This window comes from Carya illinoinensis, chromosome 9 (assembly GCF_018687715.1).
Source record: "Carya illinoinensis cultivar Pawnee chromosome 9, C.illinoinensisPawnee_v1, whole genome shotgun sequence".
Lineage (NCBI taxonomy): Eukaryota > Viridiplantae > Streptophyta > Magnoliopsida > Fagales > Juglandaceae > Carya > Carya illinoinensis.
Genome location: NC_056760.1, coordinates 2,496,133 through 2,513,066, shown reverse-complemented (window position 1 = coordinate 2,513,066; position 16,934 = coordinate 2,496,133). Strand labels below are relative to the sequence as shown.

General features: G+C 37.9%; 2 protein-coding genes and 1 non-coding gene across 6 annotated transcripts; 1 reads left to right on the top strand and 2 right to left on the bottom strand.

The window, feature by feature from the left end:
- Positions 1 to 1,621: 1,621 nt before the first annotated feature.
- LOC122275661 (ABC transporter G family member 22-like) lies at positions 1,622 to 9,544 on the top strand. 4 transcript variants are annotated; one of them, XM_043084809.1, is made up of 11 exons: positions 1,622 to 1,780; positions 2,412 to 2,774; positions 4,405 to 4,478; positions 5,054 to 5,286; positions 5,734 to 5,889; positions 6,026 to 6,209; positions 6,329 to 6,637; positions 7,273 to 7,560; positions 7,698 to 7,982; positions 8,063 to 8,170; positions 8,642 to 9,544. In XM_043084809.1, the coding sequence occupies exons 2-11, from the start codon at positions 2,432 to 2,434 to the stop codon at positions 8,861 to 8,863; spliced, it is 2,202 nt and encodes a 733-aa protein (XP_042940743.1). In that variant the 5' UTR covers positions 1,622 to 1,780; positions 2,412 to 2,431; the 3' UTR covers positions 8,864 to 9,544. The 4 variants fall into 4 exon arrangements, with proteins under 4 accessions (XP_042940743.1, XP_042940742.1, XP_042940744.1 ...); XM_043084808.1 differs by lacking the exon at positions 1,622 to 1,780 and adding an exon at positions 1,865 to 2,284; XM_043084810.1 differs by lacking the exon at positions 1,622 to 1,780 and having other exon boundaries at positions 2,631 to 4,129.
- LOC122275663 (prolycopene isomerase, chloroplastic) lies at positions 9,299 to 14,355 on the bottom strand. The gene is made up of 13 exons (XM_043084812.1): positions 13,029 to 14,355; positions 12,619 to 12,825; positions 12,395 to 12,494; positions 11,969 to 12,051; positions 11,792 to 11,848; positions 11,560 to 11,712; positions 11,370 to 11,448; positions 11,083 to 11,231; positions 10,777 to 10,911; positions 10,533 to 10,646; positions 10,078 to 10,188; positions 9,875 to 9,983; positions 9,299 to 9,726 (listed from the first exon to the last, which is right to left on the bottom strand). Exons 1-13 carry the CDS (start codon positions 13,809 to 13,811, stop codon positions 9,653 to 9,655), a joined length of 2,154 nt encoding a protein of 717 aa, XP_042940746.1. The 5' UTR covers positions 13,812 to 14,355; the 3' UTR covers positions 9,299 to 9,652.
- Positions 14,356 to 14,800: 445 nt separating this feature from the next.
- On the bottom strand, positions 14,801 to 14,872 carry TRNAC-GCA. Its single transcript has one exon. It is a non-coding gene; the product is annotated as a tRNA-Cys (tRNA).
- Positions 14,873 to 16,934: the final 2,062 nt, after the last annotated feature.

Below are 16,934 nucleotides of genomic sequence, written 5' to 3'. Positions count from 1 at the left end.
AATGCCCAGACACCTTTTATCCCACATTGGAAAGTCGTGAGAAACTTTTGTAGTTTATATGTGAAAGGAAAAGATTACAGCTTGGCCAAGATCATCAAATGAAAAAAAATCATCCAAACTCCTCATCTGTCGACCTTGGCCAATCTTTTCCTGATCTTCGTTTTTTTCATTTTCAATTAAACTTGCACTAAATTCTACTCTAAGCCTTAGTTTTGATTAAACCTGCACTATAATTCTACTCTAAACCCTAGCAGGATAATTCTATTCTAAATCCTAGTTTGTCCTGCTCCTCACTACAAGAAAAATAGATTTTTATAACTAATTTATAGCAACGAAAAGACTAAATTCTACCCTAGTTTTAATTAAGCTTGCACTATAATTCTACTCTAAACCCTAGTTTTAATTAAGCTTGCACATTCTACTCTAAACCCTAGTTTTAATTAAACTTGCACTCTAATTCTACTCTAAATCCTAGTTTTAATTAAACTTGCACTATAATTCTACTCTAAATTCTAGTTTGTCCTGCTCCTCACTACAAGAAAAATAGACTTTTATAATTAATTTATAGTAACGAAAAGACTATTTTGGTTGCTAATAGTCTCTTCGTTACTATAAATGCAACCAATTACCAAAATAGTATTTTCGTTGCTATAAATTAGTTACAAAAGTCTATTTTTTTTGTAGTGCCTTTTCCATTTTAACTGCGAGAGAAAAGGTAAAGAAAAAGAAAAAAAACAAGGACACCTATATTTAAAAAATTAAATGAGAACAAATGACCTTAGCCTGTCTTTTTTAGTATTTTTTTAAAAGAAAAACTTGAACTAGTATATATTTATATATAACCTCAACGTCTCTCAAGTCTCAACCCTAAGCATCCCTGAGATAAAATCGATCGATGGCTCGAATATGTAGAAATACAAAACTTACAAAAAAAAGAAATGAATATAGAATTAATAAATAAGGAAGAAGATAACGATCAGTGAAGACATGCAACAGACAACAAATTAAGATATGCCGTGACGATAGAAATCATGTAACTAGAGGCACGCATCATGATTTCTCTATCATCCTGAAAATATAATGGAAAAAATGGCTAATATTGTACGTACGTGTTCCAATTCGAAAAGGAAAAACATATTCACAGGAAACTCCAAAAAGTTTTGGTTCCCTGCAGGAAGGGTAACCTAAGATCAAACCAGAGCCTCATGTTACAGCCATGCAGGCCTCGATCGGTAAACAAATAACAAATCCCATGGCTTTTTTCGCATTGTGCTACGTCCTAGCTACTTGATTAAATCAAAAGTCGGCACACCAATCAGCCTAGCAAATAAGGTTAAAGATCAATAATTTCAAAAGCGTCCTATTTGACTCTTAGAGCTGGATTTAGTTGACGCAATGGACGTGAACCGAGATTAAAGCAAGAAAATTCCAAAGCAACAGAGTTACTAAAAAGTTTACACACGTGTACGTCTCGTGTGGCCGGATGCTCTTTATTTATATATATTTTTTTCTTTTTAATTATTACTCCTCGTGTTACGCTGTTAGAACAATTAATTAACGGGAATACGTGCATATATATTTTGTATTTTGTTGAGAAGTAGCTAGGCGGGTGTTTTGGTAATTACAACATATAGCAGTGGATACACGACGTACGTCGACGGTGGTGTTCTTGGAGCCTATTATATATACCTTTCATGAACAAACAGCTTCTTGTTGAGAATTGAGATATTCCTGATCTCCTACACCGTTCCTCCGCTAGCTAGCTTTTCAGTCACCCAAGGTATGGATAACTCAGACCTCATTTAATTGATCTGTGCCTGCAGCTATATTATATCATCATGATATTGTAATGTATGTCGTTCTCTTTTATATATATATCATGGTGGTAAGGAGCCTATGGTGAAAGATCATGACCTCTGATGTATATATCTCTCTCTCGCCACCACCTCCACCATAATTACGTCTAGTAGGGAGGTTCTGAAGAAGAGTAGTAGTACTTCAGGTTTCTGATCATGTCTTCTAAACTCTAGCGAGATTTTATTTATACCTCAAGCTAGCATTTGGTCTGGTTTGATCTTAAGACCTCCATGACATTTTAGCTTCATCTTGATATCTGATCAATTATAAAATCTGATCATGATCCGGTCATTGGGAAATATATATCGCTAGTAAAGCCTAAATTATGTAATAAGGAAGACAACTCTCGATCGGACACGGCCACACGCATAATGTTACATTATTTAGACGTTTCAACATGAATTGGTTGGTATGGCAGCCTGGCATTGTGAGTCTTGTAAAATTTTATCCATAGTCATTGGTGAAAAGGTAAATTAATCACGAGAAGCACTTCTACAAATCCATTTTAACTAAAAGTACTTTTTGTTTCTGGGTGTTTGCTCTATATTTCATAGCATACCATACAGTCGTGAGCATGGAGAAAACCAATTCATCCGTATTGGCAAGGGCAAAATCGGATCAATCAGTGGTGGAGACGGTTGCAGCATCTGTGGATAGCGGCGGAACGTCCCTGCATAGAAAGTCTAGTAGGCGGATGGTGCCATCACCAGGGCGAAGTGGTAGCGGCAGCAGCAAAAACCCACACATTAGAAAGTGTAGGAGTGCTCAAATGAGGATAGAATTGGATGAAGTGAACAGCGGCGCCGCTCTCAGCCGAGCCTCGAGTGCCAGCTTGGGCTTCTCATTCTCCTTCACCGGATTCACAATGCCTCCTGATGAAATAGCAGACTCCAAGCCGTTTAGCGACGATGATGGTTGTAAGTCTCTCTGCATATGTTTATTGACTACAGTACCATAGCTAGCCAGGTGCTCCGGGGTCCCTCTGATCGAGCATGTTGGTGCTCGCAAATAGGCCGGCCACTTGGATTCCACAAAACCTTTGTTGGGAAATATTGTTCATACCACTTGGCTTGCGAGTGCACACGTGTTTGTATCCATGTTTTTTTAATCTTTCATATATAAAATGATGTTACATCATTAATACATAATCATTAGGATTTGTTGGTGCAAAACTTTTTAAGTAACTTCAAACAACAGAGAGACAAGTGTTTAATGCACTTGGTGAGAGAGGGACCGGAGTATTTTGGTCGTGTTGAGCATGCTCTTTAAAAAAGCAAATAACTATTTAAATCTGCGTGCGTAGAAAAAACAAATAAAATTTACATAATTAACGTTACAGTACTACTGATCATGGTCGTATGACTTATGTTGGCTTTTGAAAGACAATTAATTATGGGAAACGGAAACACAACTAATAATTACACAGAGAAACTTTTATGGGCTGCACACAAAACAGATCAGATCTTAGTAAACACTGTTGATCATGGCAAAGGCCGAAGGGTAGTGATGACAGTGCGCTTTGAGAACGGAGAAATGATTGATGTGAGAGATCCAAAAAGTGAGCCAGGGGCAGTTTACCCACTTTTATTTGATGCCACTCAATAATATACAATAATGTCTGGCCTTTCTGAAAAAAGTGTACACTACTGCCTGTATTATCAGTTGGACATTGGGAGCTTGGTGCGAAGTGGCCCCCTCTTTCCAAAGGAACCACTTGGGCTGCCTTTGATCACTCGTTTGAATATTAGGAAGTACTTTTTTTCGCTTCTAATTAATAATTATACATTTTTTTTTCATTCAAAATTAAACATCATGAAGTGATTATAGGAATCTTTGTTGAGTGTTTAAGGTGGCTAGCTTGGTCCTGTTTTCTTTATATTTTGGCTTTGATCTAGTCTTCAAGGATGCATTTGAGTGTCACTAATTAACATGTGTAGTCAATCCTTCACGTCACTCCTAATCGGTGGGAGACATCACTTTTTTCTTCTTCTTTTTCTTAAATGACAAATAAAGGTGAAGGGTATCTTTCTACTCATAGTACAAGTTAATTATAGAGAGAGAGATAATTGGGTCCCAAGTCTTAGAATTTGCACGTCTCGTAATTCTTCAGATGCGACATTGAAAAGGATTAAACTACTTACGTCTCTCTGATGTGGGATCCTTTCTTTCTTTTTCATTTTTTTCATATTTTATTGTCAATGAATTTAGAGAAAGTTGAAGAATCTCTACGGACTTTCTTGACACCTATATTTATTTAGAATGAGCACTCAAGGTATATTGCTAACTTAATCAATATATTATTTTTGAATTAATAAATTAAATTAAATGTTAGTGCGGTTATGTGTAGCATATTTCTACTACCAGTACACAGGAATGATGGATTATGCTGTTTTCTTATTAATTACAACATTGAATCATCACATACAATCTGTTCGTAATGATCACTAGGCATGAATGAAATGGAAGCGCTAGAGTTTTCACTTTTCAGGCACTGATGAACGTTTTGGCTTTGTGCTCATATCTAATATCAGTTATACGATGTTGCAGCCGATCAGGATCTTGAAGCTGGCATATGTAAACCGAAGCTGCAAACAGAACCAACCTTGCCAATTTATCTCAAGGTAACAGTGCCGGACGTGCATGTTCTCCTTTACCCTTCTTTACTGAGGGTGTTCCACATATCGGTGTTCGAACCTCATGTGCTTTCAATGTTCCATGGATTGATGCTATACTATCTCTTTGGACAGGCCATGATAAATGGGCATTGATCACACACACATATATATAGCATCAACGCTATCCATAGAACATGGCTAGCGATAGCAATATTATATGGCATGAACAGGTTCAGTCTTGTACAGAGATTCATTCTATATGATATTTATGTACAAGACTTCCCCTTCTTTCCAGCAGTACAAACAGCTATTGGGTTTTAGAACCAGAGGAACTAGTTCATATTCCTAACTGGTTCTGAGTACTACTGTATTGAGGCTAGGAAATCCGAGTCAGACCTTAAGCTTAAAATAAGAGAAACATCACAGATCTGCTGAGGAAAGAAGTGTTTTGGACGATCTGACAAGTTTTGTGAGCACTGGTATCTAAGGAACAATCATGTTTTGTATATGTTTTTTAAGTATTAGGAAGGTGTGTAATCAATTTTTTCACTGAGGATGGATTCTTATTTGGGAAATCGCAGTTCACAGATGTGACATACAAGGTAACTCTCAAAGGAATGAGAACAACCCAAGAGAAGGATATTCTGAATGGGATTACGGGTTCAGTGAACCCTGGGGAGCTTTTGGCATTGATGGGACCTTCAGGAAGTGGAAAGACAACACTCCTAAATCTGCTCGGTGGAAGGATCAATCAGCCCACCGTTGGATCACTTACTTACAATGACCAGTCTTATTCCAAGTTCCTAAAATGCAGGTCCGGATCTAAACTCAGTTCATGGCTAAGTTTACTTGCTAACTATAGGCTTTGGAGTATGCACTAGAATATTGAGTTGAGTAATTAGATTCACTATTTCTGATCCCTTTTAAATTTTTAGGATAAGTAGTAATTTACTCGGATATCAATCATTTCCAGCTCTAGATTATTCAAAGAGACAAAGGAACAGTAACACATCACTAGTGCAGTTACAGTACCCAAAGATGTCAGTATTGATCATCAAATCAGTCAATCAAGGGAAGGAGCAATTACAATAAAGGATTGATTTGGTTTCCCATCAAGAATTCACTTGATCTAAGCCTTCTTATGAATGTTTTCTCCAGATTTGCTAGTTTTACCTAAAGGCACACTAGACTAAACATGACCTGGGATTTAATTAGAATTAAAGCCCAAATAGACATCATAATAACGTGAAACATTTGACAGGATAGGATTTGTGACTCAAGACGACGTTCTGTTTCCTCACCTTACAGTGAAGGAAACATTGACATATGCAGCCCTCCTACGACTACCAAAGACATTGACAAGAGAGCAAAAGGAAAAACGAGCAATAGATGTCATCAATGAGCTAGGCTTGGAGAGGTAATTTGCATACCTTTTTCCCCCACTCGCTTTGACTCTGGAATATATTCAAGAAGCATTCAGCATTTTTCTGCACCCCTGAAGTTAGTCTTGCTCTTGAAAGCTAATTAGGAAGAGAAATATAATGTGCATACAGGTGCCAAGACACTATCATTGGGGGCTCCTTTGTTCGGGGAGTGTCAGGTGGAGAGAGGAAAAGAGTTTGTATTGGAAATGAGATCATAATCAACCCGTCACTTCTGTTTCTTGATGAACCAACCTCTGGTTTGGATTCTACCACTGCTTTAAGGATTGTCCAGATGTTGCAAGACATTGCAGAGGTATTTTACACATTATTTTTCCTATTGGCAAGTTACACAATATGTTTCTGTGACAATATAATCTATAGAATGCAGAGATGTAGTATTGTATGTAATAACTTTTTCTAAATTTATGGCAGGCCGGAAAAACAGTGGTAACGACGATCCATCAGCCATCAAGCAGACTGTTCCACAAATTTGACAAGTTAATCCTTCTTGGGAAAGGGAGCTTGCTCTACTTCGGAAAAGCATCAGAAGCAATGGTGTATTTCTCATCTATAGGATGCTCTCCTCTGATTGCCATGAATCCGGCCGAGTTCTTGATAGACCTTGCAAATGGGAACCTCCATGATGTCTCAGTACCATCAGAATTAGAGGACAAAGTGCAAATGGGGAATTCCGAGGCTGAAATACGGAACAGGAAACCATCTCCTGCTGTCGTGCATGAGGTAAACAGTGTTAATTCTATAAATCTCTAATGTTTTTTTTTTTTTGGGTCTATTGCTTGTTACGTTGAAATGCATTTAAATTATAAGCAGTTATCGTGATGCAGTAATTACAAAAAAATGGCACGATGCACAAAAAAAAAAAACATTTATAGAAATATCCAGACAGAGATCTAGAATTTACATATGTTTTACAATCTATTGTAACAATGTGCCGAAGAGAAGCCCCGGTCCCATGACCTTGTATGTCATGATCATATAGCTCAACCTTCACTGTCATGACATGATCAAAACATATAGCCGGTTTATAGATCAAATGACCGAATCACCTTCAGTCCCATGAACATTTGTGACAGAAAGAGAGGGAAGAAAATTCCTAGTAAAACCTACTAAGTGGCAGGTGTGAATGATGCATCCAACTAGCAAACTGTTTTCCCTTTACATAATTCAGACCATATATTTTCCCATGAATAAAAGTTAAAAGCAGCAAAAACTGGTGTTTAGAGTTCCTCATCTGGAAATCGAGTTCTTCATAGTTGTGATTGTTCTGTCCAAAGAGCAGGTGCCACGTTACCTGATTCCTTGGGAGCATAATAAAGGCTATGGCCCTTCTTAATGAATCTTTTATTTAAAAGCAGTATCTTGTGGAGGCGTATGAGACAAGAGTTGCAGAAAATGAAAAGAAGAAACTTCTGGTTCCCATACCCCTCGATGAACAAGTAAAATTGAAGGTCTCTTCTCCAAAGAGACAGTGGGGGGCAAGCTGGTGGGAACAATATTCCATATTGTTCTGGAGGGGATTCAAAGAACGGAGGCATGACTATTTCAGCTGGTTGAGAATCACTCAAGTTCTCTCTACTGCAATTATCTTGGGATTACTGTGGTGGCAGTCTGATACTGACAGCCCCAAAGGCCTGCAAGAACAGGTAAGCCAATTTCTCATCAAAATTGCATATAAGTTAATTGACCTCCAATGGTACTGAAAAATCTCACATAGCTTCTGCTATTATGCCTGTGCGGAACTATACCATCGAGTGGCAAACTTAACCTACGTTTATTGCAGGCAGGACTGCTTTTCTTCATCGGTGTCTTCTGGGGATTCTTCCCTGTATTCACAGCAATCTTCACATTCCCGCAAGAAAGAGCCATGCTGAGTAAAGAAAGAGCAGCCGACATGTACAGACTAAGTGCATATTTTGTGGCTAGAACTACAAGCGACCTTCCACTTGACTTGTTACTACCAGTACTATTCCTTCTTGTCGTCTATTTTATGGCAGGCTTGAGACTGAGTGCTGGTCCCTTTTTCCTAAGCATGCTTACAGTCTTCCTCTGCATTGTGGCGGCTCAGGTATACCTCTTATAGTGATGATTAAGATGACATCTTAACCAAAAATAGCATATGTAATTAAATATGACTGGTTGCAACAGGGATTTGGACTAGCTATAGGAGCTACATTCATGGACTTGAAGAGGGCAACTACTCTGGCCTCAGTAGCTGTCATGACCTTCATGCTAGCTGGTGGGTTCTTTGTGAAGGTAAACATGCGAACCCTTTTCTTTTTTCCTTTTTTTTTTTTTTTTCCCTTTCTCTGGAGGGGTTGGGAAGAGGAAGCTCAGAAGTCGATATTAGTTTTCTTCAATTGAAGTTTACGAAGAAGGGGAAAAAAAGGGTTTTTTTTTTGAAGAAGAAGAAGAAGAAGAGGAGGAGGAGGAGGATTGAAGAAGAAGAAGAGGAGGAGGAGGATCATACTCAATTTTATAAATAATCCTCACTTTTAAGGAAGGAAAATCATAATTACAACCGGACACCTGGGGTCACAATCGGACACCTGAGGGAAAAAATGTTTAAAAGATGCAATTTGATGTATGCTGTGTGACATCAAAACAAAAGGAGGAGTTCTCACCGTATATTATTACAGTTCAAGATTCTCCACAAAAACTTATTTTCATAAGTTGCCACATAAATCTAAAACCAAAACTAACAATAAAGTGTCTACAACGTTGCAGAAAGTTCCGATATTCATTTCTTGGATCCGCTATCTGTCTTTCAACTACCACACATACAGGCTGCTTCTGAAGGTGCAGTATGAAGACATCACACCCACCATAAATGGGATGAGAATAGACAGCGGTATAATGGAGGTCAGTGCCCTGGTAGCCATGGTTTTTGGTTACCGTCTTCTGGCATACCTTTCTTTGCGGAGAATGAAACTCCAATCTGGAGCTTAATAAATTTGCGATCTGCAAAGGAGCATAGATCTGGTCCCTGGACAGCTGCAGAAGGAGCTGAGTGTCCAGGTGAAAAGAAATGGTAGCGAATGGATCAATGTGTAAAAACCATCCCCCATAAAATGTCATCCAAGGAGAATGCTACATGTTCCTAAGTCAATTTCACCGTATGCAAAATCCTCTGAGATGTCTCCGGAAAATCTCGAATTCATGCAGTCTAATGTCAAAACGACAAACAACGGTTCTATGTAACCACATCAAATATTTATGAAAAAAATCTACTTACAAATCTGCTTATCGACACACTCAACACACTACTAAGTACTAATAATGTTAAAATCTTACACATCAGTTAGCATAAGTATTGATGCTCTAATTAATTAATTAATTTTATTGTAATGGGTCCAATGTCAGTACACCTACTAGTAAATAGCATAGCTAAATATATATCTAGTGGATTGAGGTAAGAATTTTAATTCGCAGGTTAGAAGATACATAAACGTCATGTAGACAACTCTACAATTTTTGTCTGCATGGTTTCCGCTTAGCGAATAAAAAATTACAGAGCAATCCCGTGTGCTGGCATTGATTTACCGCCCACTGTGCAAAATACATCGGTTTCAATGATTGGTGACCTCTCCGAAGGGGGAAAAATAAAAACAAAAGTTAAAAAAAAAAAATCATATATGTTCAAGCAAACTATATGATTAGGAAAAAAAAAAACAATATGATTTTGCAGTCAAGGTGGTCATGCTGACTCACGAACTTTTCTCATATGGACCTGGTAGATCATGCCAACGTCCTTAACCAACCAAGAAGTCGAAGGAGGGCAGCATCTAATATTGGTGACTTCTTCTCGAGCCCTGCCAATTTAAAAATAAAAAATAAAAAAACCAATTGAGAAGTGCTCATTTACGAAGATGTTGCTAAACTTTTGTCCTGTTAAGGTGTTAAAAGATAGGCCGAATCGCCCAAAACAAGCTACTTTGAACTTAAGAGGCCGTCGCTCACCAAGATCAGCAGCTACTCGGTGTGCACACATTACTCCTGAAAAGGCTACAGCTATAACACCTTGTCCTGGAAAGCAGCTATCACCGACACAGTAAAGACTACCTACACCCTGTAGATTCCATTATCAGATGAGCCAAAGTAAATTCAGTATGCTTATAAAACTAGTTACTAATAGACCCACCATAGCATATAACTGAACTTACTGTGGTATTGAATGGCATTCCGAGTAGTCCCTTGGGAGTGCCACGCGGCATTGGTCCATAGGTACCTTTATCACGAGCCAGGTACCGCCTGTGTGTCTTTGGTGTTCCTACCTGCCATGGGTCAGGACCAGAGAAATTTTCAATCGATGTCATTTTGTCAAGAGTTCAAGAAGCAGAAATGAGCAGACAACGCCATTAAACTGGGAGGTGGGGATATTGGAGGGGATCGGTTTCAATTTGTTTTCATTACAGCCCAGACTTAGTAGTCAGGTAGATTTTCTGTTCTTTTCTCTTTCCTTAAAGGCAAACCAACATTCAGCATTCTGAAAACCAAAGTTTGATTTCAACCTTTAAGTACATACAGCATTCTGCAACTAAAGTTCACTTTTACCATTTTGCACATTGTCAAAAGCATATTTGCAATATTGCTCAGTAGTATGACCAAATGCATGTACCTCCATAAAAACAATTGATGATCTCAGCCCTGGAAATAGTTTCTTCTCTAATCTCCTGATGATTTCATCTGCTACAATTTCCTTCTTAGCCTCATAGTCTTTTCTAGGAAGACCCTAGAAAGTAGAGCAGCTCCTTTGTTATTTGAAATTTATAGACATTTTTGAACCCCACCTAAAATTTAGGGAGGGCAAAGATCCAAATAAGATGTTACCTTTCTATTCAATCTTGATAGATTATACTTACCTCCCAGTCCTCCATGGCAGAAGTGGTAAAAATATGAAGAATGTGCCGTCCTTCTGGAGCCAATGATGAATCAAGGACGGTTGGAATGCTTAAAAATATGCTTCCATATGGCTCCTCTAATTTTTTCCAATCATTCTTTGTTGTGGGTTGTGTTTTTTTTTTTTGTTTGGGGGGGGGGGGGGGGGGGGGGGGGGGGGGGGGGGGGAAGCAAAGACAAGAAGGTGAGCTGAGCTATTAATCAAATACTACTTCAGTATAGGCCCAAAAAATTGCTGAGGAAATGAAGCTATGAAATAAAACAAGTACCTCAAGCACAAAATGGTGGCAATCCATATCTGGAGGCAGTGCCTCAGCTTTAACCCCCATATGAATAGAAAGAAAAGATGGAGCTTTAACATAAACTTTCTGAAAATTCTCTTCTTCCTTAGGGAGGCGTTCTCCTTTTAAGAGATTTCCTACACAAGCAAAGTTTGATGAAATTAAAATATGAGTAAGAGAATTAAACATACCAGCACATAATATAGCAAAAACAAAAAAAAAAAAGAGAGATTGTCATCCAAATGAAAATTTCAAAGTTCCTTGCCAAAACTAACCAAAAGTATCCCATCTAGTAGCATTTGATATTATGGTTTTGGCAAAGTACTCCCTTCCATCTGACAGCCTAGCTCCCACCTAAAAATTGCAGCATAAAATAAAATAAGCAACAAAAGCATCCTTTTGACCCAGAGAATGAATCCTGGATAATTATTGTGTTACTTAATACAAGACTAATATCAAACTCACAGCTTTTCCCTGCTCAAGTATAATGCTAGTAACATTTGCCTTGTAAAGTATTTCACTGCCCTGATCAATCAGGCCTTTTGCCAAGGACTTAGCAATCCCCCCAACACCACCAACAGGGTAGTTAATCCCACCAAAATGCCTGTCACAAAGAACCTGGGACCAAAAAATATACAGCGAAACAGCATTAAGAATAAACATAGAAAGAACCTAAAAAGCAAATTGAACAGCTTACCATGCTAGCATTGATCATTGGTGTCTGCAAAGCGTTGACTGTGCTCACTATGAAACACTGCAGGAACAAAATAGGCAGAACTTTTTAAGCAGAGGTCCATGGGATGAACCATATGTCCAGACTATTCAATAACTATATAAAAATTCTAATAGAATCAAGAAAGTTCCTTCAACCCACCTCTGCATCTATGAAAGACAACAACTGGGGATCTTTAATGTATTTTCGAGCTATGTCTCCAGCATTTTGTGGCAAATAATAGGCTGCAGGCGCCAACATTATTTAATTCCATAAAAGAGATCCGAGTATTGGGTATAAACTTTTGATAAATTAAACTGAAATTTTCTTTCACATATTGTTTTAGCAGCAAGTACAGGTGTGAAGTAATCAAAACATCCACTTTTCCTTGCTTCAACTACTTTTCAAGCCACAATCACATATGACTTGCAGTACATAACGCAAGTATCTGAAAACCAAGAAATTGAGCAAACTATTGCCCAAAAGATATCCCAAGGTGAAATAAACCAATGCCCGGATTATTTCTACAATTATGACATTGATTTACAATTCATCGCTAAATAAATAAATCCAGGCAACAATTATTACCGAGTGTCAAGCATTCAAGGGGCTTCTGGAAGAACTGCCCAAAAAGGTAGATTGGCTCCTCAAGTGACTTCAATTCCAAGGAGTTCAGAGCGTTGAAAATCTACTCATTATTTACACAAGTTCCTAATGTGAGTAGTGAATAATAAGTGGAGGCAAAAATAGCCAGAGGAAGTTGTAGACATCCTAATTATAAAAGACATTCCGCTTTAAAATTTACGACAGACCTTCCAACATTCACCGTAGAACTCGAGGATCCCTTCTTTTTCATGGGGAAATTTATCAGTAAGTTCTGCAATGAATTCGCTATATTTTCTATGCACTCGGACAGAAAGGTTATTGGGTAAATGGAAATGTACAGTACTTGGATCAGGTATCACTTGCATCTCACATCCAACTGCTGCCAATGCTTGGGTTATCAGATTTAGATTGCCCTGCCCAGATTTGAGGAACACATCAAATACAAATTTCGCATTTCTACAAACACCCTACACCATTATAATTCTTCAGAACACAAGTTATGATATGAACCAAATTTTATCTCTATCACCATAAGCACATGGATTTATATTTAAATATCATCACACCAGTAGAGTGTAACGTGGGAAAGACACAAGAATCCACGCAAAAAACTGACCTTGTCGCTGAAACCAAACATCACAGAGGACCCAACATCAAAAGTATACCCATCCCTCTGGTAATATCCAGAGCTACCACCAGGAATGACATACTTCTCCAAAACCAGAACCCTAGCACCCTTCACCGCCAACTGCGTCGCCGCAACTAATCCTCCAATCCCAGACCCGATAACAATGGCATCATAAGAATTCTCCCGACCCGGCCCCCCTCCACTTCCCTCTCTCTCTACCGCTCTATCTATACTAAGCACCGATTTGGACCTCAATTCAAATTTCTGATTGCTCCAATTCACCTCGCAAGCTCCTGAAATCCCACTACCATGCTTGAAACTTTTTGTATTTGGAATTCTCAGGGCACCACCAGACAGAATTTTGCATCCTGAACTTGTAAGTCTGGAAGTGCCCAACTGTCTGGAGCTGTACAACCCTGAAGCCAAGCCAAAGAGCTGGCGATCACTGAGAGCTCGAGTGTTAGCACGTTTAATAGAGAAGACCTTGTGTTTTCTACTACTGGGTCCGATCCCACTTGATTGTGCAGCATAACACTCATCAAAAATTTGACAACTGTTAAACCCAGAATTAGAGTCGCAGAGATTGCACCCAAAGAAACCAATAGGTTTTACTTTTTGAGAAACGAAGAAGTTGAATTTTTGTTTTGGGTTTGTGGGTCTTATAAAACCCAATTTTGTGGGACTAGGGCGATTGAGAATAGGGGTATTGTGGTTGCCAGGTAAAGAAGAAGACATAAATTCAGGCAAGGGAAGTGAGTGGGAGAGGGTCATTTTTCTGAGTTTTTCCTTTCGACGAGAGAGATTGAGGTTTTAAGCTATTGCTGGTTCTATTATATCTGTATCAGTTCTTCTATTAGGTACTGAAAAATGAGTGGGTTGTGATTCCACTCCCATGATTCCCCAATCCTAAATGAGACGAGACAAAGGGCAATTCTTTATTTGTAGAGCGAAAATGGGAAAAACCCCTTATTCAAAGAATGTGGATACGTTGCTTTTTCGATTAGTTGGCCACTGGATTTATTTATGGGTGGGTTTGTGAGATTGTTAACTGGGGATGACCGATAATATTCCCTTAGCTCTGGAATAGTGTGGACAGTAGCGGATCGCCGGATACACAGAAATAGCTATGATTGATTTTATACATGCATTTTTCTTTTTTGGGCATTCTTCCTGCTTTTCTCGGTTGTGTAGAAAGGATCGCATCTGAGCACCATGAAAGAAGGGGAGCTGTGGCTTCTTTGCCTTGGCGAGTGCAGAATAGAGATAAACTGCCTTTCAATTTCGAAGCTAGAACAATGCAACCCACATCCACTCTAGTGTACCTACGAACGAGTAACAAGTCAAGACTTCCTTCGCCCGACTACAATTGCAAACAAAGTAGCATAATCAATCACAAAATGCCGGGATTTTAGTAGTGTGTTTCAAAAGGATTTGCGTGATATTTATACATTTCATAATTAAAAATATAATTTATTTTAATAATAGCCAACTGGCCCAATCTTACAATAGGGTGAGAGATTCTAAAGAGATATCATTAATAAGAGGAAAAATATAATTGTAAACATAATTGTACATTAATCTGTGCACCAATGTGATGTGATTGGTCAGAAAGTAGATTTTATTGAAAACAGTATTAATTTAAATTTTAAGTATAAATAAATCAGTATTAGTACACAGATTAATACGTGACTGTACTTGTATGTAGCAAAACTCTAATCAAAAAATTTAGTTTTGGTCTGTAAAACAGAAAATGTCACTGAAGGGCCCAACCGGGTTCGAACCGGTGACCTCTTGATCTGCAGTCAAATGCTCTACCACTGAGCTATGGACCCAACTTGCTTGTAAGACTGCATTAAATATTAAAATAAACTAATTTTTATTGAAATAGGAACTTGAATTTAAGATGGAGAAGCAAGGCAAGCCAAAAAGAAAAAAATGAAGGAAAAATGACGGGGGAGAGAGAGAGAGAGAGCATAAATTTATAATTAGCCCAAATAAAGAAATAATAATTTTTTTAAGAAACAATAATAAATAAGCAAAAATTGAAAATGAAGTGTATGGTTGGACCGTTGGCAACGCCCCCCCCCCCCCCCCCCCCCCCCCCCCCCCCCCCCCCCCCCCCCCCCCCCCCCCCCCCCCCCAATGTGAAAGGCCCTCATTTATACGAGAAGGAACGGAAACGTTTTTGGTCTTAACGGTCCAATTGAATTGAATTGCATCGTGTAACATACAGGTGCTCTAAACCAAGCCCCCGTACGTGCCCCTACGTGCCATCTCCATTCATCTTTCCCACGTGGCATTTAAGTGCCCCTTGGTTGACAGTTTGACACGTGTGCATTACGTCCAAACTGTGAAAGAAACCTTGGAAAATTCTATTTATAAACCCATTCATTATAATTTATAAGCCTCATTCATTATACATAAGTTTTTTTAATTCTTTTTCTGTTATTAAATATATAGTATATAAATAATTAGTAAAAGAATTTAATTATTTTAAGAAGGATAAAATTAAATAAAATTTTTAAGAAACTTTAAAAATAAAAAATAAAATAAAATATTATGTGATGTATTATATATGGACTTATAAATAACAAATCTCATGAGCGTTATCCATTTCCCACTTTTTAAATCCAATCCCTTGTACTTCACTGCACTTCACTTCTCCCTCTCTCTCTCTCTCTCTCTCTCTCTCTCTCATTTTGGATCTTTCTCTCTGTCTCTCTCTCTCTCAAGCCTGTTCCAATGGCTCTTCGGATCGTGTACGGGGTGGTGTTCTTGTCCTTCTCTTGCACCTGCATCAAGATCCTCCACCTCATACTCCACCCAGTCTTCTACTTCACCTCCTGAACCCACCCCCCTCGGGCGGGGGGTGGGGGGGCGGCTCCAAACATGTTGGAAGCTGAATTTTCCTGGAAAATTGCTCGGAAAGTCGGAATGGGTTAGTCGTCCTGTTTTTCTCTTTTTCTTTTTTCTTTTTTATTTTTATTTTTTTAATTTTTATAAACGTATACGCGTGATGGGTTTGTTATCTGTTCACTGGTTTTTCCGGTGTAGTCTCGGTGTGTTCCTTTTTCTTTGATTTATTTTTATTTTTCATTTCAGTTTTCTACCAATGTTTGTTGGTCTGGGCCGACAGGATGTCATGGGATTTTTGTTTTCTTTTAAGGATTTTATGGGAATTGATGTACTTTGTGGCCAACAATGTTGGTTCAATGAATGTGTATTTGATATAATGCTATAATTTACTTTGTATTTGTATAGACATCATAAGATATTTGAATTATTACTATATATTTAATATTTATATTTAAAATTTAAACTAATACTGACCAATCACATGAAATAAATATTCATATTAATGCATAAAATTACTTACAATCAAAATTTTCCTTTTTTTTTCATCATGAATGTTACAGTATTTTCTTAGAATTTTTTCTGAAACTCGCTGATTTAAAAAAAAGGCAAAAAATAAAAATAAAAATAAAAATAAAAAACCGGTGGTTGGGCAACCGACCAGGACAACTTGGGGACTTTTCAGCTTCAATCGGATCATCTGACGGTGGTAGCTTTGATCGAAGGGTATGGGTAGCGGCTGACTTGAATGGATCAAATTATTGTGTCCGAGCATGCATCTTTGCGTGCAGGATACGGCTGAGATCACAATATACCAAAGTTCACTATCTACTGCTGCATTTTTCAAGAAAAATGGGACAGTTCACATATCATACTCAACGAAAAAAAAGAATGAAGAAAGAAAAGGCAAGGGTGAATATATCTAATTCAAATTTTAGATATATCTAATGATTATTTTTTAATCAACAATAGTTTCTTTGTAAATATATAACTAGTTTTGTTACTTATTATTTTATACATTATATATTATATTTATTTTTT

What these genes read in the sequence shown, in the direction of transcription:
- LOC122275661 (XM_043084808.1), top strand. An exon ending in TGTTGCAAGACATTGCAGAG is followed by an intron (nt 6,210 to 6,328) that starts GTATTTTACACA and finishes AATTTATGGCAG; the next exon opens with GCCGGAAAAACAGTGGTAAC. An exon ending in TCTGCATTGTGGCGGCTCAG is followed by an intron (nt 7,983 to 8,062) that starts GTATACCTCTTA and finishes TGGTTGCAACAG; the next exon opens with GGATTTGGACTAGCTATAGG.
- LOC122275663 (XM_043084812.1), bottom strand. Translation starts at nt 13,811, where the DNA reads ATGACCCTCTCCCACTCACTTCCCTTGCCTGAATTTATGTCTTCTTCT. An exon ending in TGTTTGGTTTCAGCGACAAG is followed by an intron (nt 12,826 to 13,028) that starts GTCAGTTTTTTG and finishes AAATCTGGGCAG; the next exon opens with GGCAATCTAAATCTGATAAC. An exon ending in CCGAGTAGCTGCTGATCTTG is followed by an intron (nt 9,727 to 9,874) that starts GTGAGCGACGGC and finishes TTAAATTGGCAG; the next exon opens with GGCTCGAGAAGAAGTCACCA.